The 27,305-nt window shown below is 40.1% G+C and overlaps 1 protein-coding gene across 4 annotated transcripts in view; it reads right to left on the reverse strand.

The window, feature by feature from the left end:
- Positions 1–27,305, reverse strand: part of cacnb4a (calcium channel, voltage-dependent, beta 4a subunit) — a 441,145-nt gene that overhangs the window by 57,922 nt on the left and 355,918 nt on the right. For 3 of the 4 annotated variants that reach the window (XM_073026725.1, XM_073026742.1, XM_073026750.1), the window contains 2 exons: positions 24,910–24,986; positions 23,874–23,893 (listed from right to left, as the gene is read on the reverse strand). In XM_073026725.1, the coding sequence (XP_072882826.1) occupies positions 23,874–23,893; positions 24,910–24,986 (97 nt within the window). The remainder of the gene's footprint in view (positions 1–23,873; positions 23,894–24,909; positions 24,987–27,305) is intronic. The other variant, XM_073026733.1, reaches the window with a different exon arrangement.

The raw sequence follows: 27,305 nt of genomic DNA on the forward strand, positions 1-27,305 counted from the left end.
GATGGCTCAGGGACAGGAATGGTTACTTCAAGTACCAGGTTTTAGATGTTTCAGAAAGGACAGGGCGGGAGGAAAAAGAGGTGGAGGCGTGGCACTGTTGGTCAGAGATAGTGTCACGGCTGCAGAAAAGGTGGACATCATGGAGGGATTGTCTCTGTAAGTGGAGGTTAGGAACAGGAAGGGGTCAATAACTCTACTGGGTGTTTTTATAGGCCACCCAATAGTAACAGGGATATCAAGGAACAGATAGGGAAACAGATTCAGGTAAGGTGCAATAATAATAGAGTTGTCGTGGTGGGAGATTTTAATTTCCCAAATATCAATTAACATCTCCCTACAGCAAGGGGTTTAGATGGGGTTGAGTTTGTTAGGAGTGTTCAGGAAGGTTTTTGACACAATATGTAGATAAGCCTACAAGAGGAGAGACTGTACTTGATTTGGTATTGGAAAATGAACCTGGTCAGGTGTCAGATCTCTCAGTGGGAGAGCATTTTGGAGATAGTGATCATAATTGTATCTCCTTTACAATAACATTGGAGATAGATAGGAACAGACAAGTTAGAAAAATATTTAATTGGAGTAAGGGGAATTATGAGGCTATCAAGCAGGAACTTGGAAGCTTAAACTGGGAACAGATGTCCTCAGGGAAAGGTACGGAAAAAATGTGGCAAATATTCAGGGGATATTTGTCTGGAGTTCTGCATAGGTACGTTCCAATGAGACAGGGAAGTTATGGTAGGATACAGGAACCGTGGTGTACAATGGCTGTAGTAAATCAAGTCAAGAAGAAAAGAAAAGCTTATGAAAGGTTCAGAGAGCTAGGTAATGTTAGAGATCTAGAAAAATATAATGCTAATAGGAAGGAGCTTAAGAAGAAAATTAGGAGAGCCAGAACGGGCCAGGAGAAGGCCTTGGCGGGCAGGATTAAGGAAAAACCCCAAGGCATTCTACAAGGATGTGAAGATCAAGGGGGTAAGTTGTGAAAGAATAGGACCTATCAAGTGTGACAGTGGTAAATTGTGTATGGAACTGGAGGAAATAGCAGAGGTACTTAATGAATACTCTTCTTCAGTATTCACTATGGAAAAGGATCTTGGTGATCGTAGTAATGATTTGTAGTGGACTGAAAAGCTTGAGCATGTAGATATTCAGAAAGAGGATATGCTGGAGCATTTGGAAAGCATAAAGTAGGATAAGTTGCCGGGACTGGATGAGATGTACCCCAGGCTACTGTGAGAGGTGAGGGAGGAGATTGCTGAGCCTCTGGCGATGATCTTTGCATCATCAATGGAGACGGGAGAGGTTCCCGGGGATTGGAGGGTTGTGGATGTTGTTCCCTTACTCAAGAAAGGGAGTAGAGATAGCCCAGGAAATTATAGACCAGTGAGTCTTACTTCAGTGGTTGGTAAGTTGATGGAGAAGATCTTGAGAGGCAGGATTTATGAAATTTGGAGAGGTATAATATGATTAGGAATAGTCAGCATGGCTTTGTCAAAGGAAGGTCGTGCCTTACGAGCCTGATTGAATTTTTTGAGGATGTGACTAAACACATTGATGAAGGAAGAGCAGTAGATGTAGTGTATATGGATTTCAGCAAGGCATTTGATAAGGTACTCCATGCAAGGCTTATTGAGAAAGTAAGGAGTCATAGGATCCAAGGGGACATTGCTTTGTGGATCCAGAACTGGCTTGCCCACAGAAGACAAAGAGTGGTTGTAGACGGGTCATATTCTGCATGGAGGTCGGTGACCAATGGTGTGCCTCAGGGATCTGTTCTGGGACCCTTACTCTTCGTGATTTTTATAAATGATCTGGATGAGGAAGTGAAGGGATGGGTTAGTAAGTTTGCTGATGACACAAATGTTGGGGGTGTTGTGGATAGTGTGGAGGGCTGTCGGAGGTTACAGTGGAACATTGATAGGATGCAAAACTGGGCTGAGAAGTGGTAGATGAAGTTCAACACAGATAAGTGTGAAGTGGTTCATTTTGGTAGGTCAAATATGATGACAGAATATAGTTTTAATGGTAAAACTCTTGGCAGTATGGAGGATCAAAGGGATCTTGGGGTCCGAGTCCATAGGACGCTCAAAGCAGCTGTGCAGATTGATTCTGTGGTTAAGAAGGCATACGGTGTTTTGGCCTTCATCAATTGTGGGATTGAGTTTAAGAGCCGAGAGGTAATGTTGCAGCTATATAGGACCCTGGTCAGACCCCACTTGGAGTACTATGCTCAGTTCTGGTCGCCTCACTACAGGAAGGACGTGGAAACCATAGAAAGGGTGCAGAGGAGATTCACAAGGATGTTGCCTAGATTGGGGAGCATGCCTTATGAAAACTGGTTGAGTGAATTCGGCCTTTTCTCCTTGGAACGATGGAGGATGAGATGTGACCTGATAGAGGTGTATAAGGTGATGAGAGGCATTGATCGTGTGGGTAGTCAGAGGCTTTTTCCCAGGGCTGAAGTGGCTGCCACAAGAGGGCACAGGTTTAAGGTGCTTGGGAGTAGGAACAGAGGAGATGTCAGGGGTAAGTTTTTTACACAGAGAGTGGTGAGTGCGTGAAATGGGCTGCTGGCAATGGTGGTGGAGGAGAATAGGATAGGTCTTTTGGATAGGTACATGGAGCTTAGAAAAATAGAGGGCTATGGGTAACACCAGTAATTTCTAAAATAGGGACACATTCAGCACAACTTTGTGGGCCGAAAGGCCTGTATTGTGCTGTAGGTTTTCTATGTTTTCTATAAAAGCAAACGCGAGGGCATGTAAAAGAACAAAAATTAATGGGAAGTTAGAGGATTGGAAACCAACAGAAGGAAACTAAAAAAGCCATAAGGAGAGAAAAGATTAAATATGAAGCTAAGCTGGCCAATAATATAAAAGAAGATACCATTTTTTTTCAGATACATGAAGAGTAAAAGAGAAGCGAGAGTGGATATCGGACCACTGGAAAATGACACTGCAGAGGTAGTAATGGGAGACAAAGAAATAACAAATGAACCTAATGAGTATTTTGCACAGGTCTTCAAGGTGGAAGATGCCAGAAATGCAGGAGTGTCAGGGGTGGGGGGGGGGGGGGCAGAAGAGAGTGTAGTTGCCCTTACGAGGAGAAGGTGCTTAAGAAACTGAAAGGTCTGATGGTAGATAAGTCACCTGGACCAGATGGACTACACCCAGTGTTCTGAAATTGGCAGCTGAGGAAACTATGAAAGCATCAGTAATTATCTTTCATTAGATTCCTGAATAGTTCTGGAGGATTGGAAAATTGCAAATGTCACTCCACTCTTAAAGGAGAGAGGAGAGGCAGAAGAAAGGAAATTATAGACCCATTATCCGTATTTCAATGGTTGAGAAGGTGTTAGAGTCCATTATTAAGGACCAGGTTTTGGGATATTATAGGGCACCTGATAAAGTAGGCCAAAGTCAGCATGGTTTCCTTAAGGGAAAATCTTGCCTGACAAGCCTGTTGGAATTCTTTAAGGAAATAACAGGCAGGATAGTAGAAATAATGGACAGGAAAGGAATGGAGGGTTATGGGCTGAGTGCGGGCCAGTGGGACTAGGTGAGTGTAAGTGTTGGCACGGACTAGAAGGGCCAAGATGGCCTGTTTCCGTGCTGAAATTGTTATATGGTTATAGGATAGACAAAGGAGAGTCAGTGGATGTTGTTTGGATTTTCAGAGGCCTTTGACAAAGTGCCACACATGAGGCTGCTGAACAAGATAAGAGCTCGTGGGATTACAGGTAAGATACTAGCATGGATAGAATATTGGCGATTGGTAGGAGGCAAAGAGTGGGAATCTAGGGGATCTTTTCTGGTTGGTTGCTGGTGACTAAGTAGTGTTCCATAAGGAGTCAGTGCTGGTTCTGCTTCTTCTCACGCTACATATCAATGATTTGGATGACGGATTTGCTGGCTTTGTGGCCAAGTGTGCAGATGATATGAAATTGGGTGGAGGGCAGATCATGTTGAGGGAGTAGAGAGGCTGCAGAAGGACTTGGACAGATTAGGAAAATGGGTAAAAAAGTGGCAGATGGAATATACCTTAGGGGTGTGTATGGTCATGCACTTTGGGAAGAAGGAATAAAAGTTGACATTGAAGAGGGTCTAGAGGAGGTTCACAAGACTGATTCCAAGAATGAAAGGGTTAATATATGAGGAGCATTTGATGGCTTTGCGACTGTATTCACTAGAGTTCAGAAGAATGAGGGGGCATCGTGAGTCCTATCTAATGTTAAAAGGTCTAGATAGAGTAGAGGTTTTCTATAGTGGGGGAGTCTAGGACCAGAGGGCACAGCCTCAGAACAGAGGGATATCATTTAGAACAGAGATGAGGAGGAATTTCTTTAGCCAAAGGGGGTGAATCTGTGGAATTCATTGCCACAGACAGCTGTGAAGGCCAGGGAAGAAGAGAAGGGAATACGGAGGCATCATAATTAGCCATGATGGAATAGCAGAGCAGATTCAACAGACCAAATGGTGTGATTCTACTTCTATGTCTTATGGTCTTACAGAAATCCTCCTTGAAATCAGTAGTTATCTTAGTGAGATTGCCAACTGTTGTGATTTTAAAAAAATTGTGTCTTCATCTCTGCTCGGTCAAATGGTCTGCAGACTGAACCATGCTATTATTGGTTCATTTGAGTGAATCATTTGGTTAAAATGAGCATCCTAAAAAAAAGAAGTTTGAAAGTCACTGTTCTAGATAATAGATGCTACTTTAAGTCCTAGCCTCAGGTTCAAGTGCAAGATATCTTCACCGCAGCATTGAATGCACAGTATTGTTCTCACAATATGGCCCCATTCAGCACTCAGTGTGCATACACTTAAGTCATATAGGGAGGCGAGCAAAATAATCTTAATAATTAGAACATCCTGTTGCCACCCAGAGTGACTGCTTAAACTACAATTGCAAATCTGTTAATTATCTCGACCACAATTTGGGAAATATGTTTGTAGCTGATCCAACACGTACCTTAGGCAGTGACGTCACTCTCAATGGAAACCATGCAGCCACATCAAGAGAATAGAACCAGGGTATGTTACCACCCAAATTGCCAGTCAGAAGTTTATTTTATTAAATTTATGTCCCTCTGTTAAATCTAGTTATTTCTCCCATGTTATCATCATCAGAATCAGAATCAGAATCAGACTTTAATCGCCAAGTACCTATGCACATACAAGGAATTTACTTCCGGCAGATGTTGTCTCTCTGCTCATAATAATAATAATGATAAATATAAATGAAAATATAGATTATACATACAGGTAGTGCAATCCAAGTAATAGTTAGCCGACAGTTAACCGGCAGTTAACTGTTCAGCAAAGTGACCGCAGTAGGGAAAAAACTTCTCCAATGCCTATTAGTCTTAGTCTGGAGGGATCTGAAGCGCCTACCAGATGGAAGCAGATCATCCAACTCTGTCTCCAATCAGTCATGTCTGTTATTTCTAGACTCAACTATTGCAATGCACTTCTGGTTGTCTTCCCTCGCTACATACTCCCTATAATTTTTGGATTCCTCACTCTGACTAGGGGCCATCCACCAATCATCTCTCTGCTTGTTAATCAATATCAAATTCCATCTGAACAATGACTTGATAATAAAACAGTTTTTCTTGTTTTCAAAAATCTCCATGGCCCGGCTCATTGTACCTCCAGTTCTACAATCCTTTGAGATATCTGTAGTCCTTCAGTTCTGACTTCTTGAACATTCCTGAGTTTAATTCCTCTCATTTGGCAGTTATGCCTTCAACTATCAAGGCCATACCATTTTGAAATCCCTTCCTAAACATATCAGATTCTTCCTTTTCAGAAGCTAGTTAATCCTTTGTACTTGAAAAGTCTTTATTTCCCAAGTTTCTTCGTATAAATTTTGTTTGACTGTAACACTCGTGTGAAGAACCTTGCCACATTTATTTGCTATGTTACAGAAATTGATGTTATTGTTGTTATTAACAGTCAGGTAGCATTATTTGTTCCATCTAAAACTCACTTGAGGTCATGAGCAAGTGCCCTACCCAAACAAGCTTACTCCCCTCAACAATTGTCAATCTGCCTCTGGGACAGTAGTTAGTACCAACATTGACAGCGCCTTAGTGACACTGTAATTTTTCTAAAATAATTGTGTATCTGGTATGTCAGATAAAATTTGAGATTCAGAAGTCAAATATTTGCATGTATCATTAGATTCTCCAAATACCAAAAGACCGATTGGATATTAAAAAAAATAACCTCCTACTATACTTAGCTAAAAAAAAATAACTTGGCTGGAAATATACATGAGGATTAGAAACTACACACATTTCTAACTTTTGCTTGATAATTTGTGAATTTATCTAAGTTTTACACCAGCAATATTATTTATTTGGTAATTTACATTAACTAAATGGTCATAGGTTCCTTATGTTTGTTATAGCTGGGTGTGGTAAAGGAGATAAGCTCTCACTACCTATTAAACACTCCAAATAGCCTGCACTTCAATTAGCCTCTGACATCCAAGTACAGCTCCTGGTCTTCAAGTGTGGCTTAGCTACTAAGCCCAGCAGAATTATTTCTACTGACAGGAGGAGGTGCAAAGGCCTTAAAATCAGTCACTTTGGGCAGACGGGGTTTGTCAGCCATGGTTGGCAGCTCATCTAGGAGATGGAAAACTCTGATTTCAAACCTTTTCTGCCTTACAACTATGCTCACTCATGGGAAAGGCTTCAGGAGTAAACCCCATGGAAAAGATCTGGAGTTGGAGTCCCTAAGGCAGTCCTACATTGAGCTCAACACCGACTGGCATCTACGGCGACGACCCTGATGCCAAACTGTATAGGTCTCTGACATTCCTTTGGGTTCATCATATGTGTAGAGAGGATGAGCTTGCTGCCTGGGCAACAACTTGCTCCCCATATCGTACTGCCCTGGCTTGCATATCCAGACAGCTATGACACAACATCCATGGTCGACCCCAACCTATGGAGGCATCTCAGAAATTATCACCCTGACAAATGTTATTAATTTTACAAAGCTTTATGAAAAACTTACTCTACATACTGATTAGGAAATACCAAAAATCTGAGAATTTTACAATATTGGTAATCTTTTAAGTTTCTTTTAAGCATTTTGTGTATGTTACAACTTGAGTTGTTCTTAGGAAAATTTTAAACACTCCTCTTATAATCTTCCACTAGCTCTCTTTTTTGGAAAAAAGGTCATTTGTCAAAGCATAATTGTGTAATCGGCCATCTGGATATGCAGCTGTGGAAAACCAATCTTTAAAATTAAAACAAAAAGAGAAGTTCCATTTATGGGGACTGAAAATGTCAGAACTATTTTTTGGTTCTCCATTCCAGGACGGCCCTGGAATGCTTTTACTCTATATCTTATTTCCAAATCTCTATTGTTCCAAGTATTCTTTGCCCTTTCATTTACTTCATTTGGTTTTTATCTGTGGCCCTGTGTAATAGTTTATTCAGACAGGCACAAATCTCTGATTAAAAAATATTTTCTGGGTTGTCTTTAATTGCTTCTATTTGGAGAACCAGCCCACAGAGAGAAAAGTCAAAGTAAAGGTAAATTTATTATTAAAGTCCATCTGTCTTACCCTATGCCATCCTGAGATTCATTTTCTTATGGGCATTTACAGGAAAATGAAGAAAAAAATGATAGAATACATGAAAAACTATACATAACCAAACTGACAAAACAATCAATGTGCTAGAGAAGAGGTTGCCAGTGGAAAGAGGAAACCTCCAGAACCCTCAAGGGAAGAAGATTGCGCCAGCAAACAGCGCGATCAGTGGTGACATTCTTCAGACAGTTCACAAAATCACTTATTTGATTTCTTTTAATTCTTCTTCTTTCAAATCTGATTCTGCTACTACTGGAACCTGTGATTTACATTTCGATGGTGTGTCTTCTGGCCAATTGAGCGATCTGGTGCTTTGCTGTCTCCGAGTGAGTTCAGTGAGGTTTCGAGTGAAGCGTGCGGACTGGAGGCATAGAAGCCTGGAGACAAAACGTGTGCCCTTGACTGACTCGATTTCTCGCTGACCTCATTGATTAAAGTGTTGAGGAAGATTGAAATCAGTGAGGATGAGACCGGATGATGAGCAGGTATTAAGTGCCATCTGCATGTGAGTGACTAGTCTCTCTCACACTCTCAGCTCCCGGAGGAAGTTGCCCGCGCTGGTCAGTCTCTCTCTCCCTCTCGCTCGTTGTTGCTGGAGGATGGTGCTGGGGTCTTAGGTCTTGGGCAAAGTTTAATCAACGTAGTTTGTGTACTGAACTTGGCAGTTCATGTTATGATGTGTTTCTGGTTCCTCCTTTTCTTGTTATTTTGTGCGATTGCGATCGGGGTGGATTGGCTCTGAAGCCTGCAGTCAACAAACACAGTGCTAGACTGAACTGCACTGAGCTGAAACTGAACATTTCTGGACTGTTTTGTTGACTTTGTGGTTTAATGTCTTATATTCTGTGTTTTTCAATCATCATTTTTCTTTTTTGCCATTTGCACAATTTGTTCTTCTATATTTGTGCCTTGGGGGTTTGATGTTTTTCTTTGAACTGATTCCATGGTTTTCTTCGTTCTGTAACTGTCTGTGAGAAGACGAGTCTTGGGGTTGTAAACTACATGCATACTTTGATAATAAATGCATTTTGAATAGTTGAATTTGGGTTCTCTTTTCTGGTCCACTAATCTCCCTGAACAGCAGACCCACTGAAACCAACTCTCTGATGTTTACTACTCAAGGTCAAAGTTAGGCTTCAAAGTGAAATTTATTGTCATATGCACATGGCCCTCCTGTATGTGCAGCAGCAACAAGGAACTTAATTACAGCAGCATCACAAACACATAGCATCATATAAGCAGCATTCACCAAAAAAACATAAATTAAACATAGTTATTACAAATTTTACAAGTTAACACAATTAGGATGAAAAAGAAACAAAGTCCATGTTAGTGCAAAATGGTCATAATGTTGCCAAACCATAGTGATTATGGCTGTGTCAGATGGTTCAAGAACCAAAAGGTTGAAGGAAAGTAATTGTTCTTGAACCTGGTACTGTGGGTCTTGAGGCTTCTGTACCTCCTCCTCCATAGCAACTACGAAAAGATATGTCCTGGGTGGTGGAGATCTTTGACGATGGATGCTGCCTTTATGAGTCAGTGCTGCCTGTAGATAATACCAATGAAGGAAAGGCATGTTCCCATGATGCACTGGGCAGAGTCCACGAATGTCAGCAGTTTCTTATGTTCCTGCACATTCAAATTGCTGCACCACACTATTGTAGGAAAGCAGCATCCATCATCAGGGAGCCTCACTGCAGTCATCGGGAAGAAGGTACAGGAGCCTTAGGACCCACACCAACAGCTTCAGGAACAGCTACTACCCCTCAAACATCAGGATCTTGAACCATGGCAGATGACTTTGCTCAGCTTCACTTGCCCCATCATTGAGATGTTCTCACAGCCAATGGACTCGCTTTCTGGGACTCTTCACCTTATGTTCTTGAGATTCATTGCTTATATATTTATTTATTATTATTATTTCTTCTTTTTGTATTTCCACAGTTGGTTGATCACCCAGTTAGTGTGGTCTTTCATTGATTCTGTTATGGTGATTATTAGGAGTCCTGCCAGAGGGTTTCACCCCAGAACATCAACTGTGCTTTTTCCATAGATGCTGCCTAGCCTGCTGAGCTCCTCCAGCATTTTGTGTGTGTTGCTTGGATTTCCAGTTCTGCAGATTCTCTCTTGTTTATGGTTATTATTCTATAGATTCATTGAATATGTCCATGAGAAAATGAATCTCAGGGTTGTAAATGGTGGCATATATGTATTTTGATAATAAAATTTACTCTGTTCATTGAAATTTCAAGCAGCCAGCTTTTCCACAGTATCTCTGTAGAAGCTTGTTGGTGTCATTGAGTCATAGAAAAGTACAGCACAGAAACAGGCCATTTAGACCACATAGTCTGTGCCAAATCATTTAAACTTCCTACCCCCATTGATCACAGCCCTCCATACCCCTGCCCTTTCCACATATCTATCTAAATCTCTCTTGAACAGTGCGTTCTTTCAAAAGCCAAACCTCCTTAACCTCCTGAAGATGCTGGTATGCTCTTCTTGCAACTGTATCTATGTGTTGGGCTCAGGACAGGTCATCTGATATGTTAACACCCAAAAATTTAAAGCTGCTGACTCTCTTCATCACCAATCCCTCAATGTCTACTGGTATGTCTACTGGCATCCTCCGCCTTCTTCCTCTTCCCCCTTCCTGTAGCTACAATCAGCTCCTTAGTTTTGCTGATATTGAGTGAGTGGTCGTTGTTGCAGCACCTTTCAACCAGGTGACCTATTTCACTCCAGTAAGCTGACTTGTTGCTACCTGTGATTCACTCAACAGTAGTGTCGTCTGCCAGTATGAAGGTAGTACTAGAGCTGTGCTTGGCCACCCAGTCCTGTGTAGAGAGAGTGGAGCAGGGCACTAATCACACAGCCTTGTGTTGATTGTCAGTGAGGAGGATGTGTGTTTACTGTAGTGCTCTCGCTCAGGTGTAAGAGAACTCTGAACTAAACACCGAGGTAAACCGTAGTCAATGAAGACAGGATCGCAGTAAGATTAACCGTTTACTGTTCACTCTTCCACATTAACGTATGGTGAAAACTGTTGATAAAACAATACAAAATGTATACAGTATTTGTTTCCTTCTTGATATCACATTTACATCGTAAATACTTGCAAAAGTAAAACTACAACAACTACATTACATTAAAGTGCAACATACAGTCGGAATCTACCTACACCATCGAAATGACTGGAGATACACTTCAACACAAACTATCCGCAACTCTTTAACTAATGAAAACATAAACCTTATCAACCATCATTACTTTTAACAGAATCAGCGTTAACATTTTTAATTCAACACATCGATTATCTCATGAACTTATGGCGTTGCTTCACTGATGTTTTTAGTGCGTAGAAAGAAAACTTTTCTTGCGCTGATCCTGCACATGTGAGCCCCCTCCTTCCCGTTTCTCCAAACCGGTATTTTCCCACAAGACGCGGCGAAACCGGGTGTGACGTCATCGCATGCCGCGATATATCACAGACAATGAATTTACTTTAAACAATCCTAACTTTAACTAAAAAATGCTAACAAATGAATTACTAAAGCGAAAATATTATAAACTAAACAAATGCCATAAAGGCAACACATTTACCATTCCTCACTGATCGTGGCCTATGAAGAAGTCAAGTACCCTATTGCAGGAGAAGGTATAGAGCCCCAGGTCCTAAAGCTTGGTGATGAGTTTGGAGGCGATAATCGTGCTGAGCTCCAAGATGTTGTTCTGTTGCTCTTGGCAGCAAGCCGCCTCCAAAATTGCACAGCTGAGCTTTAACTTCCTCTGAGTGTTGGGCAGGAGCCTGACTGACTTAATGCATGGCTTTACCCCCAGCCCCACCATAACACTGATCCCCAACACGAGTAGTAATTCTTAATTAATGCCCAAAGAATGGAAAAAGTTTATCTTGGCCTTTTATTTCACCCTGATTCTGTTAGTAGGTTTCACCGGACAGCAATTTTTTTAAAAAAGTGTTGCTCCCTAGGAATTGTTTTTTTTTGTTTATGATAGACTGCTTGAAGCTAAACACAAATATAACTTTGAGAAACAAAAAATTAACTTTTATTGAATGTAATGTGTTTAACAGTGCTGATGCTTTGCAATAGTTCAACTAAGGTAAAGATGCTTTGCTGATAATTTTCATTTGTACTCAGTGTTTAAGGCTTCTTGCTTAACTATTCAACAATAATCAGCCAGCATTTATCGATTCCAGTTGCCCTGATGCTGTTTCCCCATGACTATAATATCCTGGTGAAACCTTCCACCATGCTCCTCACTGACAATGCCAAGATTCGTGGGGAAGAAGGTTAAATGGGAATGCAGGAGTGCAACAAATGTGAGGAGCCCAGGCTTTGTCCTTGTCGCCAATTTTACACCCGAAGTAGAGCTCATAGGCTTTCTTAATAAGAAGAGTCATGCCCCGTCTTTGAGATTTAAGTGTATACCCACCACAAATACAACAAAGTATCGCGGCTGTTGTAACATTGGTGAGACATTTTGCTATCACAAGTACTACTGAAATTACAATTATTTTATTATAATGAGTACACGCAGCGTGCCATGTGCGTAGAGCATGTGCTTCAACATGATCACAAACTGATGTACCTGTAAGCACAATGCATAGAATGGTGTGTGCGAGATGCTTTTATAGCCTTTCTAAGATCTGTCCTGTTACATAGTATCCACCCTGCCTAAGCATGCTCAGACATGCCTGGAAAAGATAGGAAACTTCACAGCTTACACTGTGGGCAAAGTTGTAAATGACTTGAATTATTAATTGAAATAACAAATACAGGTGGTTACAAAAAATGGTGAATAATAGAAAAATTTCATGGCGATTTTCATGATTAGCAACCCAAACTCCATAAGATATACTGGAAAGTACTCTGGAAGTAAAATGCTTGTTGTCCGATGACTTTTATAAAAATAGGTATAAATTAAATTTCAAAAGTCACTAATATTTGATGAAAATGTTAATGTACTGAATAAACCAAACTACTCATTTTCATAAGTTCATGCACTGACTGTATAATAGGGCTACATAGGAAGGAAGGGTTAGATTAATTTTAGAGTAGGTTAAAAGGTTGGCATAACAAAGATTGGCCACAGCAGTAGCATAGTGATTAGCATGACAAGATTACAGCTCTGGGCATTCCAGACTTTGGAGTTTAACTCCAGTGCCATTCTTTAAGGAGTCTGTACCTCCTCCCTGTGGAATGCACAGCTTTTCCCCAGTGCTCCAGTTTCCTCACCCAGTCCAAAGACGTACTGACTAGATTAATTGCTCATTGTAAGTTGTCCCATGATTAGGCTGGTGTTAATCGAGTAGGTGCGGCATGGTCCAAAGGACTGGGAGAACATACTCCGTGCTGTAGCACTAAGATTAATAAACGTCATGCGCTGAATGGCCAATTGTCACAACCACGGATTCGGCTGCGGGGTCTATGCGGTCCCACGGGCAGGCTGCACTGCAGATTCAGCAATTGCGTTTGCACAGCAACATTACACTCCCTGCTTGCTCTTTGAGAACTAGACTACCATTTCAACTGATGCTGGGAATGAGCGGTATTCATTTAGTATATAGATATTGCTTTCAGCCGTGGTGTTGGCATTTTACTTTCAGTTTGAGGGTTTTAGTTAACAGCCGCATTATCCTTATGGTGTTTATTGTTGCCCTTAAAACTCTACAAAATTCACATTTAAATTCTGTGAACTGTCAACCCACCTCAGTCTCTCTCTCTCTCTCTCTGCACTTAGGCCAAATCTGAATGTTCTGACACCTGCAGTATCTATACTCTGTATTAATAGATCCCTGAATTTAAAGTTTACAACATAAAAGAGTATAATTTACATTTATCACCCTCTATTTTCATGGATTCATAATCTGTACAGCACAGATTCATGTTTTTATTTCATTTCACTTGATTTAAAATATGCTATACTATACAATATTTTTTAACAATATTTCTGAGCCTTATGGTCTATTACTGCACATCATGTTCACATTTTTATTTCAATGGCTTTCCTTTGAGCTTTACATTCTGATTCTGTGCAACACATTTTCAGTTCCATTAATGTGAGAGGTTTTGCTATCTAGGTGATGTGCAACACAATTCAGCTCTATTAAACTGTTCCTCGACCCTCTTTATTCAAGAGTTTTATGGCCTAATACAGTATAATGCACATTCAACTCTTTTTTTCCCAAAGGTTTTACAATCTCGTACAACACTGAAATGTCTTCATGAAGGCTTCGATCACAGCAAATAGGTAATCATCTATTTCCATTGCAACATGCTTAAATTATTTACATTTTTTGACATAAGCTGTTGGTACTGGCCAAATACTCTGAACAATGAGGATGGTATGTTATCGCTAAAGCAGGCAAACTGTGTATCTCACGTTTGGATAGTCGGAAAGAATCATGTACTTGCTGACACTGCACTGCTAGCATTTATGTTATTTAATATGTACATAACAGAAGCAACAAATCTAGTCTAAGAGGCAGCTTTCTGAGGTTTCTTAATTTCCTTGCGACTCTGGTGTTGAATCAACTTTCAGACTGTTTGCTTCTGCTTTGAAAATAAAGAATTTCTTTCTTTGTCAAATTTGGTCCAACCAGACCATGCCAACCAAGATTCCCGTCAAAGCTAGTCCCATCTGCCAGCGTTTGGCCCATAAATTTGTAAACCTTTCCTATCCATGCGCTTGTTTTTTTAAAAGTTGTTTCTGTACAGTATTTGCCTCAAACACTTCCTCTAACAGTCCACTCAGTCCACTTAGATATCATCCTCTGTGTGTAAAAACAAATTGCCCCTCAATTTCTTGTTAAACTTTTCCCTTCTCATCTTAAACCTATGCTCTTTAACCCTGGGAAAAAGACTAAATGCATTCATCCTTCCTATGTCCCTCATGAAGTTATACACCTCTATAAGATCATCCCTTAGTCTCCTACACTCCAAGGAATGAAGTCCTAACTTGTCAAAACTTTTCCATATAACTCACTTCCTTCTGGCAACGTGCTTGTGAATATTCTCTGCACTTTATCCAGTTTAATAACACCTTTCTTATAGCAGGGTGACAAAAGCTGAGCATAATGCTCCAAATGTGGAGAAGGGAGCAGGGAGAGGTGAATCATGACTGGGGAAAAGGTGAAGGGAAGGGAAAGGGGAGGGAGCAGGAAGCACCAGAGAGACATTCTGTAATGATGAATATAACAATTGTTTTGAATCAAATGATCTTGCCCGGTGTCTCAGGGCTGGGCATGTCTGCACCCATGCCACCCCACACCTGATTCTCTTTCTCTGCCACCTGTGCCACACCCTTCTTGTGGCACTCCAGTCTTGTCATTCACTACATCCTTTGCCCCAACCAGATTTATAAACTTGCTCTCTTCTCCACATTGACGAATACAGTAGTGTGCAGAAGTCTTGGACAGCTTAGTTATATATATGTCCCTAAGACCTTTTCCCAGTACTGTATATGTAACATGACCTCCTAACTTTAGGGTCAATATCCTAACCAACAAAGGCTAGCATGCCAAAAGACTCTCGACCACTCTGTCTAACTGTGTTGCCACTTTCAGGGAACCATGTACTTGTACACCAAAGTCCCCCTGTTCTAAAACCATTTACTGTGAAAGTGCTACCTTGATTTGACTTCCCACAATGCAATACCTTGCACATATCTGAATTAAACTTGATTTGCCATTCCTCTGTCTATTTATCTAGCTGATCAAGATTCCTCTGTAATTGTTGATAATCTTCAACATTCAAGGTACATTTATTATCAAAGTATGTATGCAGTATACAACTCTGAGATTTGTCTTCTCCAAACAACCACCAAACAAAGAAAACCATGGAAGCCATTCAAAGAAAGATGTCCACTATTTTAGAGGAAATTAAAATAATGGGATTAATGTAGAATAAATATAAATAGGTGGTTGATGGCCAGCTAGACCCAGTGGGATGAAGTGCTGGTTTCTGTGATGCATTTTCTTTAGTTTGAGTAGCTCTTCATTCTGCCATATAATAAGTGGTACCAAAAACGACCGCATCTTTGATACCTCTCCACTTCATGAACTTGCAAACAGTATAGATGAAAGCTAAGGGCCACTTTCAGAAATTACTCTTCAAGCACACAGAGGTTCAAATATTGACTATATGCCAATACTTGTACATGAATTTGTAAGTTCATTTTAATCCACTTTGAAAGTCTATTAACCACAACTGTGAAAACCCTATTTCCTTTTCATTACAAGTCCACAGGAACTTTCTGAAAAGATGCTATAGGTCATAACCGAGACCATGAAGGAGGTTTTTAGTGGCTTATTTGACAACTTGCTCATATACTGTAAGTTGTCACCACAGTAGCAGAGTGGTTAGCATGGATGCTACCTCAGCTCAGGGAGTCAGTGTTCAGAGTTCAATTTTGGCATCATCTGGAAGAATTCTGTGGGTCCTTCCCATATAATGTGTGAGTTTCCTCCGGGTGCTCCGGTTTCCTCCCACAGTCTAAAGATGTACCAGTTAGTAGGTTAATTGGTCATTGTAAATTTTTCCCTCCCCCTCCCCTCTTCCTCCAGTCCTCACTCTGACCTTTTACCTCTCCTCACCTGCCTGTCACCTTCCCTCCGTGCCCATCCTCCTTCTATTCCCCACTTCGGGCTCTTACCTCTTCTCTCCTGTTTATCACCTCCCCCTAGATCCCCCTCCTCCTTCCCTTTCTCCCATGGCCCACTCTCCTCTCCTATCAGATTTCTTCCTCTCCAGCCTTTGACCTTTCCCACCCACCTGGCTTCACCTATCACTTTCCAGTTACCCTCTTACCCCTCCCCCACCTTTCTATTCTGGTGCCTTGCCCCTTCCTTTCCAGTCCAGAAGAAGGGTCTCAGCCCAAAACGTCGACTGTTTATTCCTCTCCATAGATGCTGCCTGACCTGTTGAGTTCTTCCAAAATGTTGTGTGTGTTGCTCTGGATTTCCAGCATGTGTAGGATCTCTCATGTTTATGTCATTGTATATTGTCCTGTGATTAGTCTAGGATTAAATGTTGGGTTGCCGAGCAGTGGTGCTCAAAGTGCTGGAAGGGCCTATTCCATACTGTATCTCAATAAATAAATAAAACATTGTAATTACTTACCAATGATTTGTGTTCAAACAAGGCAAGTGGAGCTTTTGAAACTGCTCTCATACTGATAGTTCAACTGAGTTCAGAATGAAATCTGGTCAAACTCTCAAATGACCTCACATTATGCACCTTTTTTCATAACTAGCTCATTGCAACGTTTGTAGAAAGGTTTCAGTATCGGGTCTGTACACCAGTCAAATTCTGTTAATCATATTTAAGGCTGCTCTTAAACCCTTTTCAACAGTGAAGCACAACTGCGGTTTCAGACATAGTCATGGGAAATCCCTCAAAACCTCAATGAATGTGATGATTAGATTTTCACTTCAGACATCAAAGTAATTACAGTTTGTACAGCACAGAAATGGACTCTGCAGCCCACTGTGCCCATCTTGACTGTTTTTCAATTCAACATTGATCCCTGTAGGATCACAACTAGTTGTGCCTGTCTAAATATCTGATTCACCACTTCCTCTGGCAGCAAATTCTCGATATCAACCACTACGTTCTCTAGTTTTTGATAGCCCTACCTTGAGTAAAAGACCCCGACTATCTGTGAGGTGCAGGTCATATTTCATGAGCCTGATTGACTTTTTTGAGGAAGTGACAAGACAAGTTAGTGCAGGTAGAGCAGTGATTTGACATATATGGATATTAGTAAAACATCCAAAAAATAGTTCCATGATAACTTCATTCAGAAAATCAGGAGGGATGGGATCCAGGAAAACTTGGCTGAGAGGCTTTGGAGTTGGCTTGTCCATAGAAAACAGAGGGTTGTAATTGATGGAACATTTGTTGCCTGGAGGTATATGACTAGCTGTGTTCCACAGGGATCTGTTCTGAGATCCCTACTCTGTGATGTTTATAAATGACCTTGATAAAGAATTGGAAGGATGGGTTAGTAAGTATGCAGATGAAACAAGAGTTGGTGGTGGTGTGGATAGTATAGAAAGTTGTCATAGATTACAATGGGAATTGACAGGATGTAAACTTGGGCTGAGAAGGGGCAGATAGAATTCAATTCAGAGTAGTGTGAAGTGATTCACTTTGTACGGCCGAACTTAAAGGCAGAGTAGAAGGTTAGTAACAGGATTCTTGAGAGTGTGGAGGAACAGAGGGATCTTGGGGTTCATGTCTGTCAGTCCAGTGTTAGCCTTTATTAGTCAGGGGATAAAATTCAAGAGCCATAGAGCACTGCAGCTCAGAAATAGGCTCTTTGGCCCATCTAGTTTGTGCTGAACTGTTATCCTGCCCATTGACCTCCATGACCCTCCCATGCATGTACTTATCCAAACTTCTCTTTAATATTACAATCAAACATGCATTACTTCCACTAACCACTCGATCCACATTTGTACCACCCTGAGTAAAGAAGTTTCCACTCATGTTTCACCTTCTACCCTTTACTTACGACCTCCATTTCTAGTCTCACCAAACCTCAGTAGAAAAAGCCTGGACATTTACTCTATCTATACCCCTCATAATTATTTCATACCTCTATCAAATCTCCCTTCATTCCCCTGAACTCAAGGGAATAAAGTCCTAGCCTACTTAATCTTCCCCATAACTCTGGTCCTCAATTTCCAGCAACATCCTTGAATATATTCTCTGTATTCTTTCAACCTTATTGATATCTTTCCTGTAGGTAGGTGACCAGAACTGCACACAATATTCCAAATTTAGCCTCACCAGCATCCTAGACGTCACCCACAGAGCATCCTAATTCCTGCAATCAATATATTGAATTATGAAGGCCAAAAGGCCAAAAAAGGTGTGAGGTAATATTTCGTCTCTATAAAACTCTGATTAGACAACACTTGGAGTATTGTGTTCAGTCTGGTTGCCTCATTATAGGAAGGACGTGGAAGATTTAGAGAGGGTGCAGATGAGATTTACCAGGATGCTGCCTCGACCAGGAAGCATGCTAGGGCTATTCTCTTTGGAGCGGAGAATGAGAAGTTACTTGATCGAGGTGTACAAGACGATAAGAAGCATGGATCAAGTGGATTGCCAGACACTTTTTCCTAGGTGGAAATGGCAGATATGAAGGGGCATAAGTTTAAGGTAACTGGGAGAAGGTATTGGTAGGAGATAGGGTTTTACAGGCTGAAAGAATGGATTGCACAGCCAGGTTGGTGGTAGATGCAGATGCATTGCAGATGTTTAACTAACTTTGGATGGCTACATGGTTGAAATAAAAATAGAGGGTTATGTGAGAATGACGGGTCAGATTGATCTGGGATGAGGCTAAAGGGTCGTCACAGCATTCTGAGGTGAAGGGCGTGTACTGTACTGTACTATTCAATGCCCTGTTTTCTATGTTCTCTCCATCCCATCTACATCTCCTATAATTTCATATATTTGTATTAGTTCATCACTCAACCTCTTTGCTCTAGAAAATGTAAACCTAGCCTAACTGATCTCTCACCATAACTAACGCCCTCCAATCCAGGCAGCATCCTGGTGAAGCTCACCCGGACACTCTCCAGCACACAGAAACACACCGAGGAATCTCACAAGGTACAACACAAAAAGTAGTGAATACAGTCTAGTCCTCAATATTCAGTACATATACGTGGAGTGTTGTCGCAGAAAAGCAACATCCATCATCAGGGAACTCCACCACCCAGGATATGGTCTATTTTCACTGCTGCCATCAGGAAGAAGGTACAAGAGCCTCAGGACTCACACCACCAGGTTCAAGAACAGTTATTACTCCTCAACCATCAGGCTCTTGAACCAAAGGGGATAACTTCACTCAACTTCACTTGCCTCATCATTGAAATGTTTCTACAACTCATTTTCAAGGACTCTTCTTTTCATGTTCTCGATATTCATTGCTTATTTACAAATTATTGGGTTTTTTTTGCATTTGCCCAGCTTGTTGTCTTTTGTACACTGGTTGTCCACTCTGTTGGTGTAATCTCCATTCATTCTATGATGGTTATTGGATTTATTGAGTATGAAAATGAATATCGGATTTGCATATGGTGACATATATGTACATCAATAATAAATTTACTTTGCATTTTGAAAACATGTCTTGTTTAAAGACATAAGAGATTGCGTTTGGAAGTCCTGCGCTTAATGTATTGATAACTCTATAACAGAAGGAATACCTAACAGATAAAAATTGCTAGAGGCAGCTTATGAACTGTAAAAAGGACAGAAGATCTGCCTGGTTTAAAACTAATGGACTTCTACCTATTATTCCGATTGCTTCATCCTTGAATAGTGGAACATTGTGAGAGTCTCTATTTTTTGTTATCTGTAACATACTTGTACCATTGCTTGATGCCAATTTCACCTCATGTTTAGCACTGTACTGAATGAAAATAACTTCATTCAATCATTTATTGTGTTTCTCATCTATACTTGGTTCTACACACATTTTGAAGCCTTCTTAAACAAACATTGCAATGTATGAAGGTGTTTTCCTTTAATGGTATCTGGCATATTTTACAGTCTGTATTAAGATACACGGCAGAATAGGCCTATCGAGCCATTCTGGCCAGCAATCCCCTAATTTAATCTGAGCCTAATCACAGGACAATTTACAATGACCAACCTACCAACTGGTACAACTTTGGACTGTGGGAGGGAACCAGAGCACCTGGAGGAAACCCACACAGTCATGGGGAGAAAATACAAACTGCTTCCAGGCAGCGGTGGGAATTGAAGCTGGGTGGCTGGTTCTGTAAAGTGTTGCGCTAACCACGATGCTACCATGCCATTTTACGACTGTACGACTTACAAATTATTATTCCATCTTAGCTCAATATGGCACTCTGTACTCGTATCAATTTGCATGTCAATATAGAGGCCGTTAATCAATGAGTTTAGCTCAAAAGGGTGTCTCTTTGCTGCTGCTACTCTTTGCAGCACAGATTCTATATACTCCCAGTTCCCCAGTCGTTCCCCAGTTCCCCAGCAGCATAATGGTTAGCGTAACACTATTACAGCACCAGCTGTAAGATCAGGGTTCAATTCCCACTGCTGTTCTCCCTGTGACCTTGTGGGTTTCCTTGGGGTGTTTTGGTTTCCTCTCACATTTCAGAATAAAAGATGTACAGTTAGGGTTAGTGTGTTGTGGGCATGCTACATTGGTACCAGAAGTGTGGCAACACTTACAGGCAGCCCAGCACAATCCTCACTGATTTGACTTTGTGCACATGACACAGTCACTGAATGTTTCAATGTACCTGTGACAAATAGAACTAACCTCTATCTTTGTCTGTACTGTTAATGCATATTTCTAAATTAAGTATGTAGTTCCCCTTGTTATTTTGAATTTTCAATGTAATTGCTTCTTCTTTTATTTGCCTTGGATTTCCAAGCTGTTGAAATGTGACCTTCCATTTGACAACACATATTCTTGGGTGTTCCATACTGACAAGGTGGATGTAAATGATGGCCATTACAACAGTTGCAATTGATTGAACTGTCCCTTGGGCATTTTGGATTTGCTTTTGTAACCTTTCGCTTTCTGTGGCTCTCCGTGGCTGCAGCCAAAACAGTCACTTCTGGTAGTCAAAATTCTCTCAAATATTTGGAATACTACTTCCATCAGACGAACATTTTATGTGAAAGTTACAATATCAGGTCTTGCCTACACAGCAGCTTTGACTAAATTTGTTGCTCTATCAACCCACGCACACTAGATTACATAAGACACAACTGCAATGTAAAGAACAGATATTTAATTAAACAATATGTCCATTAATTGTCTCATCCTGTTTCTGTATTCTCGTTCCAAATTAGCTGCTCATTCCGATGCCTTGGATCAAATTAATTCTTCAGTTTCTGCACAATAGCTTTAAACAAGACATGGGAAACATACTCCATCAGAGTATGGCTTTCATACACTTGCACATCATAGAATTTTGGTTCTCACAATATCACCTTCTCCTTCAGCCTCCTGGAAATTGTTTGCCAATTTAGTAGATGAGCTATATAATGTTTGAACTCAGTCACACATGGTTATACTGCCAATTCAGCCAGTCAAGCAGCAACACTGTTCTCCTTCCATTCAATGCTAACATGATTAAACCAATTGTGTGTGATGGACCAGTGACAAGTCAACACCATCGTCCATCACCTCATTTGCTTCTCATCAGTACATGTGGTTAGCTTTCACCAAGCAAGATTCCAAGCAATCTGTCAGAAGAAGTCACACAAAATCAGTTTTGATATTAAAAATTCACTCAAAACTTGCCAAGTGGGTGTCATTAACATCATTTAACAATCACAAAAAAATTACCATCTCAACATCAATTAGTTAAGTCTTACATAGTCATTAAGCTGATTAATCTATTTATAAATTGAGACTTAAATCTACTGGCTAAACTGAATGTTACACTACTGTGCATTTAATATTCTAGTAACATTTGAGTAATCTTGTAAGTATACTGTTGATTAAGCATTCTTTGTTCGTTTAACTAATTCATCACGAGTTATATGTATGTAACACCCTGGTTAAGATTTCTACTGCTGCGCTGTAGGTATTTCATTTTAGCAGTTTTCTGCAAAAGCAGTGTGTCCCGCTGGTAGAATGTTTTGGTTTCAGCTAAAATTAAGAAGCTCTGCTATTCAACTTAGGAATGTGCTGTCAGACAAAGTTCTAGAGAGGGAGGGGCAGAGAGAGATTTGTGATGGACAGTAATCTTGTTTGGGGTAATTTGCTGGGAGCTATGGGGTGGGACAAAAGGGAAGATGCTACAGAATGCCATTGAAAGGAGAGTCCCCATTGCAAGAAGCATTTTGTGCAGATGAATGGCTCCAAGGAGGGAGGGAGGGAGGGGGGTAGGGGGAGGGGGAGAGGGAGAGGGAGAGAGAGAGAGGGGGGGAGAGAAAGAGAGGGGGGGGGGGGAGAGAGAGAGAGAGAGAGAGAGAGAGAGAGAGAGAGAGAGAGAGAGAGAGAGAGAGAGAGAGAGAGAGAGAGAGAGAGAGAGAGAGAGAGATGGCGATGGCCTTCAAGGGAAGTTCGAAAACGTGGTGGGTGTTTTCACGCAGACTGTAGGTCCAGCACGTAAGTAAGAGATAAACCCCTGAATACCCAGTTTTGGAAGAGATGAGCTCCAATGCTTATGTGCACATTGGATTGGTTTAACTGTAATGTGCCCTTTTCTTTCCTTTTTCCTAAACTGTCTGATAAAACTGAAATTAGTAAATATACCTTCTTTATAATTTTATGTGGTGTACAATCTGTTATTCCTTGCCAACCGATAACTGTGAATGGGCATTATTTAAACAGCATTTGCTCACATCAAGGTTTCTTTAATCCGAACATCACGTCGTTCCTGTTTGGTTGAACCTCAACCCAACCCTAAACGTATATTTTTTATGAAAGGTGGTCTTCTCACCACTGAGTCATGTGGCTGTTAGCAGAGATAGCTATCGAGCCAAGTTTTCATATGAGCCCAGTAAGGGGTGGTTACGTGTATAGATACATGAACTGCATACGTCATCGTGCTATCACATGACAATGTGTGCACCTTGCTGAAAGTAAACATTAAGTTAGATTCACATTTCAAACTCCAGTGTCTTCCTTTGAAGTAGTTTAGTACTTTGAGGTTACATAACATAACATAAACTTTCCATGAGAATTCTACAGTTTTTAAAAAAATGCAGATACTCTGCATTACTCTCCTGTCCAAGATGATCAGAAAATGAACATAGATACAGAGGAAAATATCAGGTTCATGGTTAATTAGAAGTACATTACAAGTACAATACACATTTAATTTCCTTTTTTCAAAGGATTTACTACTTGTTATGTACGATACACATCATCTTTCAATGTCTAATAGGTTTGCAATCTGATACTGTAAATGTATGGCTTACTCTTCCAATCCAATGGTTTTGCAATCTGCTACTGTAGGTCATGGATTCAATTTGCTCCTTTTCAATGGGATTACAGTCTGCAGTCAGACAATACACTTCCACCACTCTTCATCTTTATAGTCTTACCCTGCGCAACAGGCATTCACAGTTCTCCACTTCAATGGGTTTACAGCCTATCTCCCTATTTCTCATACAATTTCACTGCTCGTCACAACTTGAGAACAATTTAAGAAAAGTCACTAATGGTGTTAATGGTAATGTTAATGACAACAAGGTAAAACACAAACTCACCACTTTTTGCTTCTGTTTGGCTGCAAGGGAAAAGGAACATTTTTAAGAATAAATGGATCATTGGATCTAAATTCAATTGTAAATTTCAACACGAAAAGCAACAGCTCCTATAAATCTCTCTCATTAAAAAATATCTACAGTATGGCAATTGACCCTCATTGCTCTGATTGGCAGCATATTTTATAACTAATATAGATATATGCCACTTCTTTTTAGCAAATACAATATATAAAAATATAAATATAACAGAGATGCAAAATCACACTAATAAGAACAGGAAATGCAGTAAAGAGTTAACATTTCATGTCAAGACTCTTCATCGTAAATCTTCATCTGAATTAGAATCAGAATCAGGTTTAATATCACCAGCATATGTTGTGAAATTTGTTATCATTGCGGGAGCAATCAAATGCAATACATAATAGTAGAGAAAAACCCATGAATTGCGGTAAATATATATTGGATATAACAGTTAAATTAAAAAAGTAGTGCAAGAATAAAAATAAAATGTAGTGAGGTAGTATTCATGGGTTCAATGTCCATTCAGAAATAGGATGGCAGAGGCGAAGAAGCTGTTCCTGCATGAAGTGTCATTGGTATAAAAAAATTAACTGTTCCTCTTTCCAAAGGATTTTCTGAAGTGTTTAGTGTTTCCTGCATCTCGTGTTCTAGTTTTAGATTTCTAACATCTGCATTACTTTAATTTTTAAATACTAGATCAATTGTTTCAATTAGTTGGGGTCAACATTAATTTTCGACTCAATCTGAATTTGCATGTGTTCAATAAACCGAGAAGCAACCATAATTCTGTAAAAGAAAAAAATGTGTTTTGTTATACAGTACTTAGTGTTCAGAAAACGCTGATGAACAACTTGAGTTTTAACTCAGGGTTCACAACTTTCTGAGCTCCTTAATATTTTACTTACATTGTTATGCAATGCATAGTCATCAGGTATAATCCCCACAAAGCTAAAGTCAGTTCAGCAATTGCAAGTCGAATACTCCAGCTGTGATTAAATAGCAAGAACAAATTCACCTGAAGAAGGGGAGGGAGAGCGCCACGTACCAGACACCATATCACCGAGGCTGGTTGAAGAGTTCCCGCTGGACTTCCTAATAACAAAATAATAAATGATTATTAAGAGAAGACTAAATAATAATGAAAACTGTTATTTGTTATCATCGCCCTAAATATTGCCTCAAAGTACAGTGGATTTCAGTTAATTGGGACACATCAGGACCAATACATTTTGGCCCAATTAAGCGACTGTCCCATTTAGCTGTTATTCGGTGGAAATAATTACAAACGTATAAACAGACAAACTGAGTAATAAATTATGTATGTAAATTAAATTCAGAATAAATTAGAACACTACCAATGGTATTACAGTTCTATAAAACTGTGTATTAGTTCCTAATCGACGGAATAATTCATCCATTGTATGCAATGAACAAAGTCAGCATGGACACCTAGTGCAGATAATAGACTGACTTCATAAAATGCTATCCACAATTGCATCCTCAAATCTTCACTTTCATTGTACAATTCAAGATGATTGTTGATACCTTCAAATTCTTCGTAGTTCATAACTCGTTGAAGTTTTTGACATCTCCAAGTCTGGATGCTTGAAACTGCAGTGAGCAAAGCTGTTCTGAATTGCCTTACTGCTTATTTCATGCTATCAGTGACAAAAGTCACTGCCTTTTGAACTGATGCTATTTAAAAAATGTTGGCTGTAGGCAGGGTAGGGTGTCTAACAGCTACACAGGTTCACACGACTGACACTAGTTAGAATGTATTTGGCAACATCCTCCTATCCCAATGAAGTGGCATGGTGTCCCAAATAAATGAAGGGAATCCTGACAATTTTCTCAATTAGCCTTTTCTCTTTAAGAATTGCCCCAAATAAACAGCTGCCCAGGTTTACCGATGGCCCAATTAAGCAGATTCCACTGTACTTCCAATTTTTCCATGACTTTATGTTTTAAAAAAACCCAGCAAAATGAAAGGATTGACAACCAAAAGCTGAATCGTTAATAAGACCTACAGTGTTAGCTCTCTTTCTATTATCACGGATGATGTGGATTACCTGCAGCATTTTCTATATTAATAAACATAAAATCACAGATTGGAATGAGAATCAGAATCGGAATTAGAAATAGACGTGTGTTGTGAAATTTGTTGTTTTGTGGCAGCAGCACAGTGCAATACATAAAAATTACTATATATTACAGGAAGAAATATATAAAACTAACTAGTGCAGAAGAGACCAAAATAGTGAAGTTGTTCATGAACTGTTCTGATAGCTGATGGTTGAGGGGTGGAAGCTGTTTATGAATTGTTGAGTGTGTGTCTTCAGGTTCCTGTACCTCCTCCCACCCCTATGGTAGTAATGAGAAGAAGACATGTCTCAGATGCTACAAATCCTTAATGATGACAGGCACCCTCTTGAGGAACTGCCTTTTAAAGATGTCTGCGATGCTGGGGAGGCTAGTACACATGATGGAGCTGGTTGAGTTTCCATTCCTCTGCAGGTTTTTTTGATCCTATTGCGTATTCCAATACCAGGTAGTGATGCAATCGGTTAGAATGTTATCCGTGGTACATATATAGAAATTTTCTACAGTTTATGGTAACATACCAATCTTGTCAAACTCCTAATGAGGAACAGCCATTAAGAGTGCGTTCTTTCTGATTGCATCAATATGTTGGGCCTGGGATAGATGTTGATGCCCAGAAATTTGATCCGTTTTTTCCTAAAACAGTGTAAATCATTCAAAAATATCCAACTGCAAATGTAATCCATTATGAACAGAATATATTTAGACTATAGTTGGTCCAAAACCCCTTCAGGTGTTTTGCTTGTTCATTCATGGGTTGTCATTGGTAATACTGAGTCAAGTGCTAACCTAAAACATGATCACGTTATTGGGTCTGGAGTGGTTTAGTGGCCAGACCTGGTAAGGGGTTATCTGTCAATAACTCATAGCTTTATTATTATTATATTATTATTACTTAGATGAACTATAATTCCAGATTTATTTAACAAATTCTTAAGGTGGCACAGTGGGAGAGCCTGCTTTTGGAATGATCTGATTGTAACCTTCTCGAAAATAAGAGCAAGGGATAATTAAATACAAACGCAAGTATCAATAACTAATTGGATTCATGTCCTATTGAAGTCAATGGAACTGAATGCATGGAGGTGAGTATAATCGCTGGCTGATATATCAGTTTAGCTCTGGCGGTCTAAGATGAACTTCACCCTTGAGCATGTTCACTAAAAGTCTGTAGGTTGATGTTCAGTTAGTTTTTCAATTTGCTTCTGTCATTCACACCGTGAAGATACTGGGACAAAAACTGCTGCCAACAATTTATCGCATACACAGCTTATACCAGCTACAACTTGGGCTCAACTTCTGAAATTTTGG

This window comes from Hemitrygon akajei, chromosome 2 (assembly GCF_048418815.1).
Source record: "Hemitrygon akajei chromosome 2, sHemAka1.3, whole genome shotgun sequence".
Taxonomy (NCBI): domain Eukaryota; kingdom Metazoa; phylum Chordata; class Chondrichthyes; order Myliobatiformes; family Dasyatidae; genus Hemitrygon; species Hemitrygon akajei.